Here is a 22733-nt window from a genome sequence, read left to right as displayed (position 1 = left end):
AATTTAATTAAATATCATTTTTATCATGTTAATTAAATTAAATTAACATGATAAAAACCACAAGATATTTTCTAAAAAATCTTAGCTTATTATTCAAGTATATTTTATTTATATTTTTCCTCTTGTTCAGCTAATGCCATTCCTAACTTTGGCTAAATGAGTGATTTTATGTTTTCTTTAGTCAACCTTATGACTGAATAAATCTGGATTGACAATTTAAATATTTATTCAGCCTCCTCTTTCATGCTTCAGATGAGTAACACCTGATAAAATAATCCTAGATAAACTATCAGACAGGTTCTTATATGTATAAAGTACTCTCTGTGGAACTTCTGTGTCACAGTTTTGTCCAGAGACAAAATGCTATCTCTGTCTTTCTCTCAAGGATCTAATAAAAGACATCATTCAAAGTAACTTTACTAGTAGGTGTTTAGCATTGTGAAGTAATTAGATTTGTCTCAAGGTACAGCATATTTCATTCAGATCAATACACCACTTCACTACACTACACTTCATCAATACTCTAAAGTATGTAAGAGTACTTACTTCTTAAGGAAAATAGAAAGGAAGTTTTGTGCTGTTCTCATGGCTGTTTCATATGAATTAGTAATAAGCACATCTTGATCCACCTAAAGATAAGATATATTAGTCTAACATTTTAGCATACACAAAAATTTTATTTCCAGATCAACATTTCTCATGCATCAAATAATTATGGCAAACAAAGTCAAGTCATCTTCTTACTAGAGCACCATCATAAAACATTAAACCCACAAGCACTCATTCCTGTAGAAAAAATTAAAATATTATTGCTATTTAAAAAAAATATACTCCTTACTTTTTTGTTTGATTCCTCCTCTGAATTAGAATCTTTTTCTGCTGATGGTAAGTGCACAACACACTGAATAAGCTGCAGAACTAGTGCTGTTACCATCTGAATATACATAGGCTCTCCATCAGTGTCACTGCTATTTAACCTGTTAATACGAAAAGGATAGCATTAACACTAAAACAAAACAATTATTTTTAATCTTAAATAATTTCAAGATTTCTAAAAATTTTACCATAGCTAGAGATCTGTGTTCTAGACATTTATTTAGTTATTTACTCCATTCTTATGAGGCGAAAAACCGGATCTAACAAAAACAATATAATTCAAGGTAAGAGAGATGAAATGAAACAACCCACTGGTGATTATCAGAATATCTGTGAATCTCAGTGGCTGTAAATCTGCAGAAAAACTTCTCATATCAAATTTCTTTAGAACCTGATCCCTCCATGGCTGTAGCCATAAGTAAGAAAGGCTTTTTAAGATAAAAGAGCTAGAATACTATAGATAAATAACATAGTCACTACAGACTTGAAATGGTGATATTCTTCAGGAAAAGAACCTAACTCAAAGAGAGTATCAAGAATTTAAAATCCTACACCTATGCGCATTCCTATTTGCTAGATACCTTTGATGACTATAATCAAAACAAAATGAAATACTAAGCAAAAGCAATCACGTTAACATTAGGACAACAAAATTTTACTTCAAAGTTTCAGTGTATTTGTTTTACAATGTATTTCCTGTTCAACCACCCTGAATTGGTTAACCTATTTCATAGACAAAGCTGTATATAAGCAAGAAACTAAATCAACACCAACAACAATGACAAACAATTTAGAATCATCTAACGTGTGGAAACTCAATTTTAACTGAAATTCATTTCAGGTCTTTATGGGAACTGTTGAATCACAGCCTGAACCACTGATTGATCACCTGAGGCAAGCACTGAGTCAGATGCAGGAGCACAGGTGAAGGCAATTCACCTGTGTGACAAGAAGGGGTGGAGTCTGGCTCCACCTCTCCCAGACCTCATTTAAGGGCTGACCAGAGGTAGGGAAGGTTCTTTTGTTGGAGTTCCTTTCTGTGTGGAGTTCTAGGCTAGCCTCAACTGTTTGTGACAGGTGAGTCTTTCCTAATTCTTTCCGAATTTACTGATTGTCTTAATACTTTATTGATAAACTGTACAAAAGAGTTGTCTATCTTCATTATGTTGTGTGAATGCTATTCATTCAGAGTAACTGCCTTACAATAGGTGAGCCAGGCAGGCTTCAGGAGGGGAACAAAAGAAGAAACCATCCACTAACGTGTTTTCCAATTGAAATATCATCAAATGGGGTGGGGGGGAGAATGTTATTCCCCTAGAACAAATGTTCTTGTGTCAGATCCTGGGACTTACAGGGTGGTCACCCTATTACAATTCAGTTACTATTGTCAGAAGTGGGGACCCCTGTGGGTTACAGGGACTTTCTCCTTCTCTGGCCTGTTTAAGGGATTATTTCCAGGGTTTAGATAAGGGTGTATTAATTACAAACAGATGCTGGCTAGCTGCATCTGCTGTGGCTTGGCTGCTGGTAATGGTGTTACACAAACTAGAAGTAACAAGTAACAATGTAGTATCTGAGAACCAGCTATTAAGAGACCATACTGAGTAATGTTGTGGTTTTGATGCCGGTATTCCACATCAGAACATCATATAGGCAGTTAAGGAGTTAATGCTGTTGGGGAGCAGCAGAGGGGCGGAGCTCTGCACTTGATGCCAGGCCCGCATTCTCTCTCTCCCACTCAGTGCATTCTCTTGGCTGCCGCAGAGGTTCAGCACATGTGCTTCCCCTGCAGTTCCTCCCTAATGTAAGCTCTCAGCTTTTGGTTTGGAAACTGTCTCTCTCTCAATTGTTCAATTTTATTAGATTTAGTAAAGTTACTGTTCCTTCTCAGATCATGCCATTGTTTCTTTTGTAGACCCACCTATTCCTTCTGTTTTCTCCTTCCCCCCCCCCCCCCCCCCCCCCCCCCCCCCGGCTCTGCTTGGGCAGCCATGTGGCCACTGATGGTACAGTTTTTTTCCTTTCCTTTCTCTCCTCGGTTTCCCTTGGGTCACTGTCACAGGTAACACCGTGACAATTATATTGGTGGAAAATGTGGGCAATGCAGTATTTGTACTCCATTGTAAAACTGGTGCCAAGTGGACTAAGGGTTTTCATCTACCTTAGAGTATGTTGGTGTTTTTTTAAGCTCCTAATGTTCAGCACTGGAGTCATATCTGCATACAGCTACTTCAGTGTGCTGATGGGGTTACCTGCCTCCTGCCTAAACACGCTGGCTAATGTGACAGATTATATGGCATTTGGATTGGTTTCCAGGAACTCTTTTCAGGTCTTTACCTATTATATTTATTCAGTGAGTGTTTAGGTAAGGAGTCATGTGACTCAGGAAGATCTGAGAAGGAATGGATTGTTTGGGGTTTGGCTTGTGCTTATTGAGCTATAATTGATATTCTGGAGAGAAATGGTTTCCAAACCAAGGTCCAAAACAAAAATGGAAACCTCGAAGTTAGACGTGACCAATTACAGGAAGCACTGGCATCAATGTTGGTTGCCCCTCGTGGAAGGCCAGAAATGGAAATGGGTGTCCTTGTGCCTAGAATGGAAAGAAGAAGAAGCAGAGAAAGAAGAGGAAGATTCAGGTGAGGGGCCCTCCTCAGCACCACCACCTGAAAAGGCCACTAAGAAAAGCGAGAGACATGTGGAGGACACTGATGAGGAAGAAATCACTGTTACCACTATTCATCGGCCCCTAAAGATGACTGAAATCCAAGGTTCAAGAAAGGAGTTTGTACAGCGCTTGGATGAACTTTGGGAGTTAAAGAGTTAATGCTCCAGCTCTGTGGATCGTTGATAGTTCTGGGTGTACCTGTCTCAGAAGAGAAGAAGAACTGCATTCCCCAGAGGACTTTGCAATGCTTTGTATTTGTACATATTTCTGCCCAGAGGGAAAGATGAAAACCGCGGTCACGGGACTCTCTCTTCCCTTCGGGACCGAGCTCAGCAGTGGGTATTTGTTGCAGCTGTCCGCCTTCAGCGTTAGCGTAAGGCCTTCGGTTTATCGGACACTCTCTCTCTTGCTTAATTTTATTTGATCCATTTGCCTCAACTCCAATTATATTGTAGTGTGTTATTTTGCTTTCTGATATCTATTTAGTAAATTAGCTTTCCTCCTCAGATCGTTGCCGCTGTTTTGTTCCTGGGCCCATCTCCCTTCTCCTTTTTCCCTTTTCCCCTTTCCCCTTCCCCGGGGTGTGGGCCCGTGGGTCCCCTGCCTCAGTTGTCACGGTACTGGGTCAAACTGTCCTGCAAACCGCTGACATTTTTGGCGCCCAACGTGGGGCAAAACTAGCTGCCTTAGCCAGACAGAGATATACTTTTAGAGTGAATCTCTGTCTTTTGTTAGGAAGCTTATCTGTACTGCAGGTCCTGTACAGCAAAACGCAACCTTGAAGTCCAGGCATACTGCCAGTTCTTCTGGGATATTTGTAAACTTTTCGGGTGCTGCCGGCCTGTTTGATTAAAAGAAAAAAAATGTTTTTACTGTTTCTGTTAAAACTGCTCTTACAGGGATTGTATTTCATTGCTTTTTCCCTTTTAATGCTCAAAACATACTGGAACTTGGTTAAGCTTGCCAGTCTGATCTATGGAGCCTGGTCCCTATATGGCAAACTAAAAGCAGTGAGGGAGGCACCTACCAAATACCTGGGCACCCCGGCTAATGTAACAAACGATACCATGTTAACAAACCAAACAATATTTGAATGGGTGTCCAGGTTCTCCTCTCAGTTCCTTATGAATTTTCAAGATTACAGCTTAGGGACTATGATAACGATTGGGATATCAGTCCTCCTGAATGTATCCCTTATAATGGCACTTTACACCATGTGGAGGAAGCTTTTCCCAGAAACAGAGAATGCTGAATCGTAGGGAAAGTGGAGATTTTTAGGAAAGAAATTAGAAGCATGGGGTCCCCCGGTGCCATGGGATTTTACTCCTGAACACTTGCAGGATCCTGAGGAGCTAGGCCTGTATCTGAGTAATGGGTGTTGTGGCTCAGAAAGATCTGAGGTGGAACAGCTTATCTGGGGCTTGGCTTATGCTTACCGAGGCATATATACTGTTCGGGAGAGAGAGAGAGTGTCCAAACTGAGGCTCAGGCTAAAGAGGAAAACCTCCCAGGCACATCTGACCAGCCAAAGGAAGCACCGGTATCAAAGTCAGTTGCCCTGGTGGAAGGCCAGAAATGGAAACGTGTGTCCTCATGCCTAGAACGCAAAGAGGTGGCGAAAGAAGAGGAAGATCCAGGCGAGGGGAGGGTCCTCAACACCACCACCACCAAGAAAGGCAACAAAGAAAAGTGAGAGGCATGGACATAGTGATGATGAGGATGATGAGAGAGTCAAAGTTACCACGTTTCGTCGACCCATGAAAATGTCTGAGATTCAAGGCTCAAGAAAGGAGTTTATTTGACGTCCGGATGAGAGTATTGTCACTTGGTTGCTTCGGTGTTGGGACAACGGGGCCAACAGCGTGTCCCTCGACAGTAATGAAGCTCGCCAACTAGGAAACATTGCCCGTGACCCAGCTGTCGACAGAGGGATCAGCAGGTATATGGATGGAATCGCCACCCCCTGGCAACGAACGTTAGTAGCTGTGAGGGAAAGATATCCCTACAAGAGTGACCTGGCACCTAAAGTGAAAAGATGGAAAACTATTGAGGAAGGCATCCAGTATTTGAGAGAAACAGCTGTGGCGGAAATGCTGTATGATCCCACGTTTGACCCTGAAGATCGGGACCATGATCCAGAGAAAGTAAGGAGTACACCCGAAATATGTCAGAAGCTTTCAAAAACAGCACCAGCAAGGTACCCCGTTACACTAGTGACAACGTTCAACAGATATGAGGACCAAGACAGAAAACCCCCAGTTTTTGAACTGATTCTTACACTTCAAAACTTTGAACAAAAATTTCCGCCATCACGTGCTTCCATTTCAGCCATATCAAGGATAGAAGGACAGATGGAAGACGTGTTAGAGAAAGTATCCCGACTGATTGATAGGGTTGAAAAGATTGCAGCTATCAGAAGCAAACGCCATCCTGCTCAAGCAAATGACAGCACTAACTTCATGTCACGCGTGGCTCTGTGGAGTTACTTACGTGAAAATGGAGAAGATATGAAGGAATGGCATCAAAAACCCACCCCTGCACTGCGAGCACGGGTGAGAGAATTACAACACAGACCAATGACCAGTGAAGTTGTTCCTGTCACTACAGGTAACCAATAGAGGGGCCCTGCCCTCAGCTGAGGGGGGGAAAGGATAGTAGAGTGTATTGGACTGTGTGGATTAGATGGCCTGGCACCTTGGAGCTACAAAAACATAAGGCACTGGTGGCCACCAGTGTACAGTGCACTCCAATGCCCTCGAGTTATAAAGGGACAGAATTGATTCATATTTCTGGAGTGACTGGGGGTTCTCAGGAATTGTCTGTGTTGGAGGCAGAAATAAGCCTCACTGGTAAAACCTGGCAGAAGCATCCTATAGTGACTGGACAGGGGGCTCCATGCGTACTCGGTATTGATTATCTCAGAAGGGGATGTTTCAAGGATCCCAAGGGATATTGATGGGCTTCTGGAATAGCTGCTGTAGATGCAGACAACATTCAGCAGCTGTCTACTTTACCTGGCCTGTCAGAAGATCCCTCTGTTGTGGGGTTGCTGCAAGTGGAGGAGCAACAGGTACCAATTGCTACAAAAACAGTCCACAGATGGCAGTACCGAACCAACAGGGATTCCTTGCTCCCCATTCATAATTTGATCCGTCAGCTAGAGAGCCAGGGAGTGATCAGCAAAACTCACTCACTTTTTAACAGCCCCATATGGCCGGTGCATAAAGCCAGTGGAGAATGGAGGCTGACGGTAGATTACCGTGGCCTGAATGCAGTCACACCCCCACTGAGTGCTGCTGTGCCGGACATGTTACAACTCCAGTATGAACTGGAGTCAAAAGCAGCCAAGTGGTATGCCACCATTGACATTGCTAATGCCTTCTTTTCAATTCCTCTGGCCACAGAATGCAGGCCACAGTTTGCTTTCACCTGGAGGGGCGTTCAGTACACCTGGAACCATTTGCCCCAGGGGTGGAAGCACAGTCCAACCATTTGCCATGGGTTGATCCAAACTGCATTGGAGCAGGGTGGTGCTCCTGAGCATCTGCAGTACATTGATGACATTGTTGTATGGGGCAATAGAGCAGAGAAAGTCTTTGAGAAAGGAGAGCAGATTATCCAAATTCTCCTACGAGCTGGCTTTGCTATCAAGCGAAGCAAAGTGAAAGGGCCTGTACAGGAAATTCAGTTCCTAGGTATAAAGTGGCAAGATGGACGTTGTCACATCCCAACAGATGTGATTGACAAAATTACTGCCATGTCTCCACCCACCAGTAAGACAGAAACCCAAGCTTTTCTGGGTGTAGTGGGCTTTTGGAGAATGCATGTTCCAAACTACAGTCTCATTGTGAGCCCTCTCTATCGGGTGACGCGGAAGAAGAATGATTTTGTGTGGGGCCCTGAGCAGCAGCAGGCTTTTGTGCAAATTAAGCAGGAGATAGCCCGTGCCGTGGCCCTGGGGCCAGTGCGGATGGGACAGGATGTAAAGAACATTCTCTACACTGCTGTTGGAAAGGAAGGTCCCACTTGGAGTTTGTGGCAAAGAGCTCCTGGAGAGACCTTAGGCCGACCCCTTGGATTCTGGAGTCAGGCATACAGGGGGTCTGAGGAGTGCTACACTCCAACTGAGAAGGAGATCTTAGCCGCGTACGAGGGGGTTCGAGCTGCTTCTGAAGTAATCGGTACTGAAACGCAGCTCCTTCTGGCACCTCGACTGCCAGTGCTGAGCTGGATGTTCAAAGGAACAGCTCCCTCTACCCATCATGCTACTGATGCCACTTGGAGTAAGTGGACTGCACTGATTACACAGTGAGCTCGGATGGGGAACCTCAACTGTCCAGGAATCCTGGAGGTGATCATGGACTGGCCTGAAGGTAAAATGTTTGGAACAACACCAGCAGAGGAGGTATCACGTGCTAAAGAAGCCCCACCATGTAATGAACTACCAGACAATGAAAAAAGATATGCCCTGTTCACAGATGGATTGTGTTGCATTGTGGGTAAGCACTGCAGATGGAAATCTGCTGTGTGGAGCCCCACACGACGAGTTGCAGAGGCCACTGAAGGAGAAGGAGAATCAAGTCAGTTTGCAGAGGTAAAGGCTGTCCAGCTGGCCTTAGATATTGCTGAATGAGAGAGGTGGCCTGTGCTTTATCTTTACACTGACTCATGGATGGTGGCAAATGCTTTATGGGGGTGGTTACAGCAGTGGGAACAAAATGGTTGGCAACGGAGAGGTAAACCTATTTGGGCTGCTGAACTGTGGAAAAACATTGCTGCCCAAATAAAGAATATGGTTGTAAAGGTGCGCCATGTAGATGCTCATGTTCCTAAGAGCCAGGCAACTGAAGAACAGCAAAATAACCATCAGGTAGATCGAGCTGCCAAAGTTAAGGTGGCTCAAGTAGACTTGGACTGGCAACACAAAAGTTAATTATTTCTAGCTTGATGGGCCCATGAGACCTCAGGCCATCAAGGAAGAGATGCAACATATAAATGGGCTAGAGACCGAGGGGTGGACTTAACTATGGATGCTATTGCACAGGTTATCCATGACTGTGACACATGCGCCACAATTAAACTGGCCAAGAGGATGAAACCTCTTTGGGAGGAAGGGTGATGGCAAAAGTATAAATATGGGGAGGCGTGGCAGGTTGATTATATCACCTTGCCATGATCTCGCAGTGGTAAGCGTTATGTGCTCACCATGGTAGAGGCAACTACTGGGTGGCTTGAAACATATGCAGTACTCCATGCTACCGCCCAAAACACCATCTTAGGGCTCGAGAAACAAGTCCTGTGGCGACATGGCACTCCAGAGAGAATTGAGTCTGATAATGGAACTCATTTCAAAAATTCTCTTGTAAATACTTGGGCCAAAGATCATGGCATCGAGTGGATTTATCATATCCCCTATCACGCACCAGCTTCTGGTAAAATTGAAAGGTACAATGGGTTGTTAAAAACAATGTTGAAAGCAATGGGTGGCAGAACATTTAAGCACTGGGAGAAGAATTTGTCAGAAGCCACCTGGTTGGTCAACACCAGAGGATCCATCAATCACGATGGTCCTGCCCAATCCAGCTCTCTACCTACTGTAGAAGGAGATAAGGTCCCTGTAGTACATGTGAAGAACACGTTGGGAAAAGCGGTTTGGGTTCTTCCAGCTTCTGGAGAGGGCAAACCTCTCTGTGGAACTGTTTTTGCTCAGGGACCTGGGTCTACCTGGTGGGTGATGCAGAAGAATGGGGATGTTCAGTGTGTACCACAAGGGAATTTGATGTGGGGAGAGCGCCCTCAGTAATATTATTACTATTTATATATGTATATTGTGTTTGTATTTAATGCTTGTTAATCATTGTGTTTTTATGTATATATATATTAAGCATGATGTAATGATGTGGAATAAGGGGTGGAATGTTATGGTTCTATGATTTTTGTTGTATTATTAATATTCCACATCATAACATCATGTGGAGTATTGGGAGTTAAAGAGTTAATGCTCCAGCTCTGTGGATCGTTGATAGTTCTGGGTGTACCTGTTTCAGAAGAGAAGAAGAACTGCATTCCCCAGAGGACTTTGCGATGCTTTGTATTTTTACATATTTCAGCCCAGAGGGAAAGATAAAAACTGTCTGCGGTTACGGGACTCTCTCTTCCCTTTGGGACCGAGCTCGGCAGTGGGTGTTTGTTGCAGCCGTCCGCCTTCAGCGTTAGCGTAAGGCCTTTGGTTTATCGGACACTCTCTCTCTTGCTCGCTTTATTTGATTCATTAGCCTAAATTCCAATTATATCGTATTATATTGTGTTATTTTGCTTTCTGATATCTTATTTAGTAAATTAGCTTTCCTCCTCAGATCGTTGCTGCTGTTTTGTTCCTAGGCCCATCTCCCTTCTTCCCTTTCCCCCTTCCTCTTCCCAGGGTGTGGGCCCGTGGGTCCCCTGCCTCAATTGTCATGGTACTGGGTCTAACTGTCCCGCAAACCGCTGACAGGTGTACACCCAATGTATATCGAAAGCTCTCAAAAACAGCACCAGAAAGGTAAGCAAGTACACTGGTAGCAATGTTCCATAGATACGAGGGCTGAGGCAGAAGACTCCCCGTTTATGAATTGAATATTACACTTCTAAACTTTGAACAACAGCTTCTGCCAGCTTCAGCTACAGCTTCAACAGTAGCAGAAGTAGTAGGTGAAGTGAAGAAGACACAGGAAATTATACCATAGGAATTGTCCTCAATGATTAGTAGGGATGAACCCTTGTCAGTATTGGAAACACCTGATGAAGACATGCATGACCCAAAGAATCTGATGTAGCAATTGATCAAACTGATGAAAGTCTCGGCCATCAAAGGCAACTGCTTCTATGCTCGAGCAAATGACTGCAGTGACACCATGTTACATGTGGCCATGTGGAGCCTCTTATGAGAAAATGGAGAGGACATGAAGAAGTGGTATAAAAAAACCCACCCCTGCACTGAGAGCACGGGTGAGAGAATCACAGCAGAGATCAGCCACCAATGAAATTGCTCCTGTCACTGCAGGTAACCAATAGAGGGGCCCTGCCCTCAGCTGAGGGGGGAAAGGATAGTAGAGTGTATTGGACTGTGTGGATTAGATGGCCTGGCACCTTGGAGCTACAAAAACATAAGGCACTGGTGGCCACCAGTGTACAGTGCACTCCAATGCCCTCGAGTTATAAAGGGACAGAATTGATTCATATTTCTGGAGTGACTGGGGGTTCTCAGGAATTGTCTGTGTTGGAGGCAGAAATAAGCCTCACTGGTAAAACCTGGCAGAAGCATCCTATAGTGACTGGACAGGGGGCTCCATGCGTACTCGGTATTGATTATCTCAGAAGGGGATGTTTCAAGGATCCCAAGGGATATTGATGGGCTTCTGGAATAGCTGCTGTAGATGCAGACAACATTCAGCAGCTGTCTACTTTACCTGGCCTGTCAGAAGATCCATCTGTTGTGGGGATACTGAAAGTGAAAGAGCAGCAAGTACTTATTGCTACAAAAACAAGTCCACAGACGACAATACCACACCAACAGGGATTCCTTGCTTCCTTGTTCATAACTTGATCTGTCAGCTAGAGAGCCAGGGAGTGATCAGCAAAACCCACTTACCATTTAACAGCCCCATATGGCCGGTGCTTAAAAGCCAGTGGAGAATGGAGGCTGACAGTAGATTACCGTGGCCTGAATGCAGTCACACCCCCACTGAGTGCTGCTGTGCTGGATATGTTGGAGCTGCAATATGAACTGGAATCAAAAGCAGCCAAGTGGTATGCTACCACTGACATTGCCAATGTGTTCTTCTCTATTTCTTTGGCCACGGAGTGCAGACCACAGTTTGCTTTCACCTGGAGGGGCGTTCAGTACACCTGGAACCGTTTGCCCCAGGGGTGGAAACACAGCCCAACCATTTGCCATGGGTTGATTCAAACTACTTTGGAACAGGGTGGGGCACCTGAGCACCTCCAGTACATTGATGGTGTTGTTGTGTGGGGTGATACAGCAGAGGAAGCTTTTAAAAAAGGAGAACCTATAATCCAAATTCTTCTGGGAGCTGGTTTTGCTATTAAATGGAACAAAGTGAAGGGACCTGCCCAAGAAATTCAGTTCTTAGGAGTTAGTTAGATGGCAAGATAGGTGTTGTCACATTTATCACTCAGGCAGTTTGACACATCCTCCCAACTTGGTGTCATCTGCAAACTTACTGAGGGTAGACTCAATCCTCTTGCCTAGGTAATCAATAGAGATATTAAACAAGATGGGCCCCAAAACTGACACTTGGGGGACACCACTTGTAACAGGACACCAGCTGGACTTAACTCCATTAACCACTTCTCGCTAGGCACGGCCCTCCAGCCAGTTCTCCACCCAGAGAAGAGAGAACCTGTCCACACCACGGGCTGCCAGTTTCCCCAGGAGAATACTGTGCGAGACCGTGTCAAAGGCCTTGCTGAAGTCCAGGTAGACTACATCAACAGCCTTTCCCTCATCTACCTGTCTGGTCACCCAGTCATAGAAGGAGATGAGGTTGGACAAGCACGACCTGCCCTTGGTGAACCTGTGCTGGCTGGGTCTGATCCCCTGATTGCAATGCACATGCTGTGTGATCTCCCTCAAGAGCATCTGCTCCATAACTTTCCCTGATACCAAGGTCAGGCTGACAGGCCTGTAGTTCCCCAGGTCTTCCTTACGGCCTTTCTTGTAGATGGGAGTGACATCGGCAAGCCTCCAATCTTGTGGGACCTCTCCAGATAACCAGGAATGCTGATAGATGGTAGAAAGCTGCTTGGCAATCACCTCTGCTAGCTTCCTCAGCACCCTTGGGTGGATGCCATCTGGTCCCATGGATTTGTGGCAGTTCAGATGGAGGAGCAGGTCTCTGACCGTCTCTGCTTGGATCACAGGGTATGCATTATGCTCTCTGTCCCGGACTTCCAGGTCAGGGCAAGTACCCTGTGGATAACTGCTCTGTCTATTAAAGACAGATGTGAAGAAGGCATTGAGAACTTCAGCCTTTTCCTTATCCTCTGTGGTTACATTCCCTGCCTCATCAAGTAAAGGAGAGAATTTCTCCTTAGTTTTTCTCTTGCTGTTAATATATTTGTAAAAGGGTTTCCTGTTCTCCTTTACTGCAGTAGCCAGTCTAAGTTCGAGCTGGGCTTTAGCATTTCTAACTTTCTGCATGCAAATCTTGGCAAGTTCTCTGTAGTCACCCCAAGTAGCCTGTCCCATCTTCCAGAGGACATAGACTCTCTTTTTCTCCCAGAGTCTCAACAAAAGTTTGATTGACTGATCACCTGAGGCAAGCACTTAATCAGCCACAGGGGCACAGTTGAAGGCAATTCACCTGTGTGACCAGAAGGGTTGGAGTCTGGCTCCACCTCTCCCAGACCCCATTTAAGGGCTGACCACCAGTGGGGAATGATCTCTTGTTGGAGATCCCTCCCCTGTGGAGTTTTTGGTAAGTCTTAACTGTTGGTGATATGTGAGCTCTTCCTAATTTACTGGGTGTCTTTATACCGTCTGAATAATTCATCTGAAAATATATTGTCTATCTTCATTATATTGTGTGGATACTATTTTTTCAGGGTATTCACCCTACACAAGTCAGATTCTCTCTGACTCAACCTGAACTCATTACTTAGAAGATACTCTGAAGTCCAGCTGAAGCACTTAAAACACAAAGTGACATGAGCAATTCCTAGACTGAACTCATTCAAACAAGTATTAGTTTGGTTTCCTTTCCCAGAAAGAATGCTGTGAAGTATGTCCACTCAGAATTCTCCTCTTAAGTTTTAGCGATGAATTACCTAATTCCATCTAAACAGAATAAAAAAAAATTGCAATAAAAATCCCTTTGAATGTACACTAGCATTAATCAACATATATTCCTAGTGAGAAGGCTAACAAGACTAAATATTTCTTTTTTTTTTTGTAGCTAAGTATGATGGCATAATAAACAGTGACTATTGTAAGATTAAATGTTTGGGAAATTCTGCTCTCACCGTAGAAATCTTGAAATATCAACATCTAAGAAACTGCAGTTTTTGATGGTGCATTTTTTCTTAAGAAATCTTAGTACTGAATTCTATAATCAAAAATGTAATCTATGTTTGAAATTACCTGAAGTTTCTTAAACTTCTCTTGCTAGTTGGTAGTCTCGCAAGGGAAGTGAAAATTTCCTCCAGTATTAGCTGCCTGTGTTTTTCATACCTGGAGAAGACCTATTTAACAGTCACAGGATTGTTAAAAATGTGTTAGGTAAAACATTGTTTCATAAATTTATTGTTAAAATGATATATAGTAACATGCACTTCATGTGGCACTTAACACATACCTTGTTTTTAATGCATTGTGGGTTTTTTTCCAAAGCATTTCTTTAAAAAATATTCAATATTTAAATATTTTTTAAATCTTTAACAACATAAGTATGTAATAGTTCTTTAAAATACAGTATAATTTAAAGTTTTCTGTTAATGGTAGAAATAAATGGTATAAGAAAGTCAAATAGTTAAATATTAAGCTTTCAGACTCCAGTATATAGCAAAACTCTATGCTAGCATAAATTAACATGAACACATAATTTTACATAATTTTACATAATTTTAGAACACAGGTGATAATCTAATTTTACTTCATATCTTAGTCTTCAATACTTGCCAGACATGCAACATTCTTTTAATTTGTGGGGTCAAGGTTGGAGAGTTTGCTTATCTTTTTGTTTAGACGGAATTCCTTTTATGAATACTGAAGCATCATTCTTAGAAAGACAGAAAACTTCCACTTGAACAAACACGTTATGCTGAATTTTTCCTGAAGTAATCTTTTATTTGCCCCATTAATTTTTCTTCCAAGGAGAAAAACTTACTCTATTATAAAAGTATTCTGATGTTCTATAGTTTATTCCATTGCATACATTCAAATCTTAAAGAAGATTAAAAATATCATATTGCTAAGATTTCTTACACAACAAAGGACAGGTAAGAGAAAGTGATTTGTATTTACGCTGTAAGCCACAAAACCATAACTCAGGAAGTTCCTTGCTTAAGTAGGCTAATTCTTCCTATAGAAGAAGAAAGCTCATCAGGAAATAGGAGCAACTCAGGTAGATTTAATACTGTTCCTAGATTATAATACCAAACTGTAAAAGCATTAAAAAATAAATTCAGTTTTAAGTTCTAATTGTCTACCAGCAAAAATACAGCATATATAAATGTCCTAATAACTCTCAGATGCACAGAAACATGAAATCACAAATTAAAAAATTACTTACTGCAGTCACTAATTTGATGGCGCATAACTGTAGTTCACTAACGTTTTCTACAAAGAAAGGTGTTATTCCCATAGATGATACCTATGAATGGAAAGAAACTATTCTAAGTATATCTGACAGGCAAACTGATATCTGTGCAATTTTACCAGTGGTTTATTCATTAAACGGATAAGTTATTCAACAACACATATTACTTCATATTATTTGAAAACTGAATACAATCAGGTTAAACTTTTCTTACATGTACAATAAAAGAAATTAAAGATTTGAACATGATGTGTTATCTTCCTGTTCTCTTCTGCAGAAAAAGAACACATACTATACAAGAGACTAGCCAATCTAACATTAGCTATTAAAAAGTTTGTACTGATTTCATATTTTATGTCACTGATGTAATCACACCTTAAAGTCTCTTTGGGAAAAGAAAAGAAACAAACAAACAAAAAAAAACCCACAATGCTCTCAGACAAATTTTTCTGATATAACTTACCTGAAGAATAGTTGTATCAGTAAGAAGCTGTATCTCTAGCAACTCTGACAAACTACTGACAATGTCACAAACTTTGTTATACAACATCACTATAACTCTTTGTTTGTGGGTGGAACACTTAGCCCGTTTTGCTTTTGAACTTAAAACACCACCTAGAAAATAAAAAAAATATTATTTTTTTCAACATTTCAGTTGCATCACATACTAGAAAGATGATTGTTTTCTCAAAAAATGCCCCACAAACAATTGTGTGTTGCTTTTAGAGGGGGAAAAAAAAAAGAATTTCACGACATTAATTTCTTCATAATTCTTCTGAAATCTGAATCTGAGAGTTTTTAAACAGTTCTTGAATCCCAGAATCATAGGGGTTGGAAGGGAACTCAAGAAATCATTAAGTCCAACTCCCCTGCTAAAGCAGGTACCCTACAATAAGATTGCACAGGTAGACATCCAGAAGGGTCTTGAATATCTCAATAGAAGGAGACTCTGCAACCTGTTCCACTGCTCTGTCACCCTTACCATATAGAAGTTCTTCTGCATGTTAGTACAGAACTTCCTATGTTCAAGTTTTAGGCCATTATTCCTTGTATTATCTCTACACAGCACCAAGAAGACCCTGGCCTCATCCGTTTGCCTCCCATCTCCCTTTAGATATTTATAAACATTTATCAGATCCCCAATGTATGTATATGACAAAAAGAAAACGATATGAAAAATGATTTTCACCAAAGAAATAATTATACTAAGAGATTATGACTATAAAATGATTTACTTATACATATAATAGCTGTACACAGAAGACTAACTTCAGGCAAACTTCTAAATACTTTGGTCTATATTATATTGACACTATAGTTATTTCAGTATACCTAAACATTAATATGACTAAGTTATTCAGAGGATGCATTTAATTCGTTGTTATCTTACTCTACATTTCATCATTTTCAATATAACAAAAAGCATTAATTCAGATACTGTATTTTGATATGTAAGAACTATCAGTATAGAAGTTGCATATAAAAATCTTCAGGAAAGTCATATCACTTGCATCATCGTACAATATATTAAAGTAATTTTAAAAAGGGAAAGAATATAATATAAAAAGTTGTTTTTATAATCTCTTATAATACTAACCACCAAGAGGATCCAATCTATATACAGGGTCATACTGAGGATATAGAGTGTTTTGCAAATGAAATTTTGTGTATTGAATAACTCTTTCAATTACATCCTCAATATATACAGCTTTAGGCATGTTTGGTGATGTCATAATATTGATAGCAGTAAGACAAGCATCAGCAGATTTTGTCACTCTCTCCATAATAAGATCTCTCCATAATCTCTCTTCATCTTCAGTGTCATTGTTCTGCAACAGGCAAGAAAAACAGGACAGTGTAAACAAAAAGTCAAATTTTTATCCTTACCAAGTACAATATAATGACATTTTAATATACTTGGATACAAGCACATTCCTTTATGAAACAAAAGTAGTTTTAGTGATTTAATAATGACTGTAATATAATGTTTACTAACAACATGTTTGCAGTATGTCTCCCTAAGCTGCAAATCTTCTATTTCTCACTGTATTATTTTGGTAAAACACAAAGAATCTTTCCATATATCATTGGGAAGCACTATGAAGGAAAACTTCTACGTTCTCAACTTAAGACTGATGTACCTTAAGAAAAACCGAACTCATTCATTTAGTGTTTTCCTTAGTTGTCTACACACACAACTTGCTGCTTTGACCAGTCTAACTTTCACCACAAGAGAGAATTCTCACAAAATAAGACTGTTACAAGTCACATGAAATTCATGAAAATAAGACTTTCTCCACAGGCCAACTCACCTACTATTAATGGGTTTGAACTGTCTTATCCATTTTGTTTTAGCATGAGGTACAGAATTTCTGTTCTTCTATGCTTGAATAAGTTATAAAAACAAACCAGAGTAATTATGAATACCCAGCATTACTGAAATAATGTTTAAAACATTACAAATAGCAAAACCAGGGAGAATTTCCAATAACATTTCTGGTACAAGATGTAGCCATACTCAATGGCTACAAAGAAAAAGAATCTTTCCTGTCTGTATGACAAGCATAGTTTAATACTGTTGGATTTCCTTGTAAAAATAAGGAGTTAGTGTGAAACACAATTGTTTGTTACCATGTCTCAAAGCTTGCTTTCTGAGGCATTTTTTGCTATAGGACTCTGGCTTATCTAGAAGGCAGTGGTAGGTGTCACACAGCCGGCAACACTTTGTGGACAGTTTTACATTTAAAAGCATTTCTTTGGAGGTGTCTGCTTTTGAAAGAGAGTGTTCAGGAGTGTTTACTGGCAGAAGATCTTGCCTGTGACCAAATAACTGGTATGGGAGATTGAGGGATGATACCGTTTCCTGTGAAGGCAAGATACAATTTGGGCATCTTCCCTGCTCCCTCTTATCTGCTGGCAAGGCTCAGAAGATGAGAGCAAAGGAGTTCCTGTAGAGATCAAAAAGCCAGGACCTGTCTCTCCAAAAAGAGCTGACTCAACCACTTAGGACTTACAAATAAGTTTGTACCTTCATTAAGAATATGAAAGAAAAAAGAAGTCGTCGTCAAGTGAACAACACAACCTCCAATGACCCATCACTACTGGAGATCAGTGTCTGAACTACGAGCTATGTTGGAATCCCAGTGGTGACTATCTCTCGCTTTCTACAAAGACTTTTTTTAATTTTCTCTCTCTTTTCTATTATCCATCTTCCTCTCCTCATGTCCCTGAGCAACTAGGATTTGTAATAAACTGGTCGGGCTAACATTTGACCCGTTGTGTCTTAATCTTGCTGTTGGGTACACATATATATTAGAAATAGTGTAGCCAGCAGGAGCAGGGAGGTGATCATCCCCCTGTACTCAGCTCTGGTACGGCCACGCCTTGAGTACTGTGTTCAGTTTTGGGCCCCTCACTACAAGAAGGACATTGAGGCCCTGGAGCGTGTTCAGAGAAGGGCAACAAAACTGGTGAGGGGTCTGGAGCACAAGTCTTATGAGGAGCAGCTGAGGGAGCTGGGATTGTTTAGTCTGGAGAAGAGGAGGCTCAGAGGAGACCTTATTGCACTCTACCACTTCCTGAAGGGGGGTTGTGGTGAGGAGGGGGTGGGCCTCTTCTCCCTGATAACTAATGACTGGACGAGAGGGAATGGCCACAAGTTGCGCCGGGGAAAATTTAGATTAGACCTGAGGAAACATATTTTTTCTGAAAGAGTGGTCAGGCACTGGAATGGCCTGCCTAGGGAGGTGGTTGAGGCACCATCCCTAGCGCTGTTCAAGAAGCGTTTAGATGAGGTGCTAAGGGATTTGATTTAGTAGTTGGGTAGGGATAGTGATAGGAGGATGGTTGGACTAGATGATCTTGTAGGTCCTTTCCAACCTTATGAACCTATGAACCTATATTAAAAAGAACCTCTTCTTCCTCCTATAAAATTGCAGAGAGTCAGTTGGTAAGACACTAATGTCTGACTTGATCAGCTTTTTTCCTTTAGGGTAAGACAATCTATAAGTATTGCAGTAATAAATACAGTTGTCGTGTTTTTATGATTTTTGTTATTGGTATTCCACATCATAACATCTTGTAATGCACTGGGAGTTAAAGAGTTAATGCTCCAGTTCTGTGGATTGTTGATATTTCCAGGGTACCTTTCACAGAAGAGAACTACATCTCCCAGAAGAGGACTTCTCTGTTCTGTTTTCCATTCAAAGGGAAAACTATAAGTACCCGTGAGTCACAACATTACCTCTTTTTTTACTGCTCTTCTCTGCATTGTATGCTCCCTAGCTATTCTCACCTTCAGCATTAGATTAAGGCCTTCGGTTTTAGACACTCTCTCTCATTTTATTTGATTTACAAGCTTCAATTCCAATTATATTGTTATCATCCATTTCACTGTCATATTTAGTAAATTAGTTTTCTCCCTTAGCTTGTTGCTGCAGTTTTGTTTTTAGGCCCATCTCCCTACCTTTTGCCTACCTCCTTTCCCCCTATCTCAGGGCGTGGGTCCATGGGTCTCCCCACCCCATTTAGTCACAGAACCAGGCTGGAACTGTTGACAATGGTATATATATTTAAAAATTAAAATAATAATAATAAAAAATAATAATCAATAGACACCTACAAATCTCTGTAAATCTTTTGCATGGATCTCTCTCTCTCTGTTGTGCTTCTGGCTGTGCTTCCGAGAGCGTATATACACTCACAGCCTGCGCGGGTTGGCCCCCCCACCCTTGCTCTCTTCCTTTCCAGTGCCAGAGTTCGAACGAGAGGCAGCTGCATTCCTTAACCCAAACGGTTGCCAGGAGAGGTGAGTTAATTTCCCTTTTCTCTAGTATCTTGTTCTATAGCACCTGTACCTCAAATAAAGGCTCTGTCACCACCATTGTTTACTTTACAGTCATATGTTCCTTATTCCTCAAAGGAAACTTAAAAAAAACCCACACAAGTAGCTTTAAATCCTAATTTATTGCTCATTAATTTTGTGAATAAAAGCAATCTGGAATTATATTTTGCCTTTTAATAATATCCTGACATGGAGATAGGATTATATTCACTGCACTGTAAAATACCATAAAATTACTACTTAGTACCTCTGTGTCCAGCCTTTTGGCTTGCCTGGGCTACATCAAGTGAAGAATCACCATCCCTGAACGTGGTGCTCCAGGACATGATTTAGCAGAATGTTGTTAGAGTTAGGGTTGTATGTTTAGGTTGAGGTTGGACTTGATCTTGAAGGTCTTTTCCAACCTGAGAAGTTCTATGGTTCTATGAGGAATTACCTTTGTCCACATACAAAATAGTATATATTTTATATTTGCTACCCCTATCACAACTATAAAGCCGGGCTTAAACAAGGAAGTTTTGAAATTAGAAATAATTTTTAAATATATATTCATTCTAACATATTTCAACATATATCTTTTTTCCTTGTACTTTACCATTTTCTGTTTAAGTTTTTATCATAAAAGATAAAGCAGCCACTAAATACACAATTCAGCAAATACTCAAATTCTTAGAAAAACTGAATAGATGTAGTTATAATGTGCATCCTCTGTAAACTTGTCTTAGCATACTTGGATTAGCAAACTGACGTGTTTGTTTCGGCAATTATTACTTGAATATTGCCCCCAAATGATCAGAATAGCAGAAACACTAAAGAAACACACATCACCCAAGCTAATTTAAAAAAAATCAAATAATTTTATAATTTCTGTGAGTTTTTTGGAACACTGAAGATTACAAAATTTGTCACCACTACACAAGCATTCTGGATATTTCTTCCACAAAAACTTAAACTTATTAAATTATTTAAAAAAAAAATAATACAAGCCTGTATAAGAACTGCTGAGTCACAGCCTGGACCACAAACTGAGAAGCTGAAGAAAAGAGTGGCTGAAGGCAATTCACCTATATGACCAGAAGGGGTGGAGCCAGGCTCCACCCCTCTTAAACCTCATTTAATGAGCTGCTGAGGAAGGATCTTTTGTTGGAGTTCCTTCCTTTTTGGAATTATTTTCTGCAAACCTAGGTCCTCAGAAACAAGTGAGCATTCTTTTCCTTCTTTTTGTACCATCTCCTTGTTTGTGCTAGTTCCACTGCCATTACAAAGCTGGAGTTTATCATGCTGAATGTGAGCTGACAGTGTACCCTGGAGGCCAAAATAGCCAATGGCATCCTGGCTTGTATCAAAAATGGTGTTGCTATCAGGAACAGGGAAGTAATTGTCCCTCTGTACTCATCAGTACTGGTGAGGCTGCACCTCAAGTATTGTGTTCAGTGTTGGGCCCCTCACTACAAAAAAGACACTGAGGCCCTGGAGTGTGTCCAGACAAGGGCAACAAAGCTGATGAAGGGTCTGGAGTGTGGGCCTTATGAGGAGCAGCTGAGGGAGATGGGATTGTTTAGTCTAGAGATGAAGAGCCTTGGGGGACACCTTATTGCTCTCTGTAACTACCTGAAGGGAAGTTCTAGCGAGCTGGGTGTTGGCCTCTTCTCTCTTGTAACTGGTGATAGGATGAGAGGGAATGGCTTCAAGTTGCACCAGGGGAGATTCAAAATGGATGTTAGAAATACTATGTCAGCAGTTTGCAGTCCGGTTTGACTTGGTACCGTGACAATTGAGGCAGGGGACCCACAGGCCCACACCCTGGGAAGAGGAAGGGGGAAAGGGAAGAAGGGAGATGGGCCTAGGAACAAAACAGCAGCAACGATCTGAGGAGGAAAGCTAATTTACTAAATAAGATATCAGAAAGCAAAATAACACAATATAATACGATATAATTGGAATTTAGGCTAATGAATCAAATAAAGCGAGCAAGAGAGAGAGTGTCCGATAAACCAAAGGCCTTACGCTAACGCTGAAGGCAGATGGCTGCAACAAACACCCACTGCTGAGCTCGATCCCAAAGGGAAGAAAGCCAGTCCCGTGACCGCAGACAGTTTTTATCTTTCCCTCTGAGTGGAAACACGTAAGAACGCAAAGCATTGCACAGTCCTCTGGGGAATGTAGTTCTTCTCTTCTGAGACAGGCATATCCGTAACTATCGATGATCCACACAGTTGGAGCATTAATTCTTTAACTCCCAATATACTACATGATGTTATGATGTGGAATATCAATAATATAACAAAAATCATAAAACCATGACATATTTGTTTTCTGAGAGTGGTCAGGCATTGGGCTGCCCAGCGAGGTGGTGGAGTCACTAACCCTGGAGGTATTTCAAGAATGTTTAGACATTGATTTGGAGGGACATGGTTTAGTGGGAGCTACTGATGATAGGTGGATGGTTGGACTGGATGATCTTGTAGGTCTTTTCCAACCTTGGTGATTCTATGAGTCTTCGCAGTCACACACATAATAATGTGCCAAGTGGAGCATGTAATGTGTAATACACACAGGTTTTGATTCAACGGAGCGTGTGGCAGGCACAAAAGGTAGTTAGCACTGCACTGTGCCCTTTCCTCCAGTGTTCTGTTGTCACCTACACAGTTCACATTCAAGCTATGCACAATCAACTCATGAAAAATGTCACTAAAAATAACAATGTTAAGAGTTTATGATTTTCTGGGGTCCTATTACTAGCTGTAAAGTGCTACATGCAACTCACAGGCTGTGGGTTAGACATGCCTGCCTTACGGGGAGATTTCTTTGCCACAATGATCTGAATTACATTCGATATGTTTTAAGAAAAAAATCTAAAATTACTTTAGCTAGAGAACGCTACTTTTTAAACTGAAGCTTTATATCTGAATTGCAATCATGGAACAACTCCATCAGCTAATCTTAAGTTTTAGTACAGAAACCTAGAAGAATAATATCACTTAAAAACACCAACAGAAAGTCTCAATCACACTGCAACAGAGCAGGA

The 22733-nt window shown here is 41.3% G+C and overlaps 1 protein-coding gene across 1 annotated transcript in view; it reads right to left on the bottom strand.

The window, feature by feature from the left end:
• LOC136055224 (nipped-B-like protein) overlaps nt 1-22733 on the bottom strand; it is a 270748-nt gene that overhangs the window by 32771 nt on the left and 215244 nt on the right. The window contains exons 17-22 of the mRNA XM_065746940.1: nt 16460-16691; nt 15326-15477; nt 14836-14916; nt 13686-13786; nt 839-977; nt 547-629 (exon numbers count right to left, since the gene is read on the bottom strand). Coding sequence (XP_065603012.1) covers nt 547-629; nt 839-977; nt 13686-13786; nt 14836-14916; nt 15326-15477; nt 16460-16691 — 788 coding nt within the window. The remainder of the gene's footprint in view (nt 1-546; nt 630-838; nt 978-13685; nt 13787-14835; nt 14917-15325; nt 15478-16459; nt 16692-22733) is intronic.

This window comes from Cyrtonyx montezumae, unplaced genomic scaffold (genome assembly GCF_038088225.1).
Source record: "Cyrtonyx montezumae isolate F1298 unplaced genomic scaffold, pur_monq_1.0 scaffold_4, whole genome shotgun sequence".
NCBI lineage: Eukaryota > Metazoa > Chordata > Aves > Galliformes > Odontophoridae > Cyrtonyx > Cyrtonyx montezumae.
This window is presented reverse-complemented; position numbering and strand designations above follow the sequence as displayed.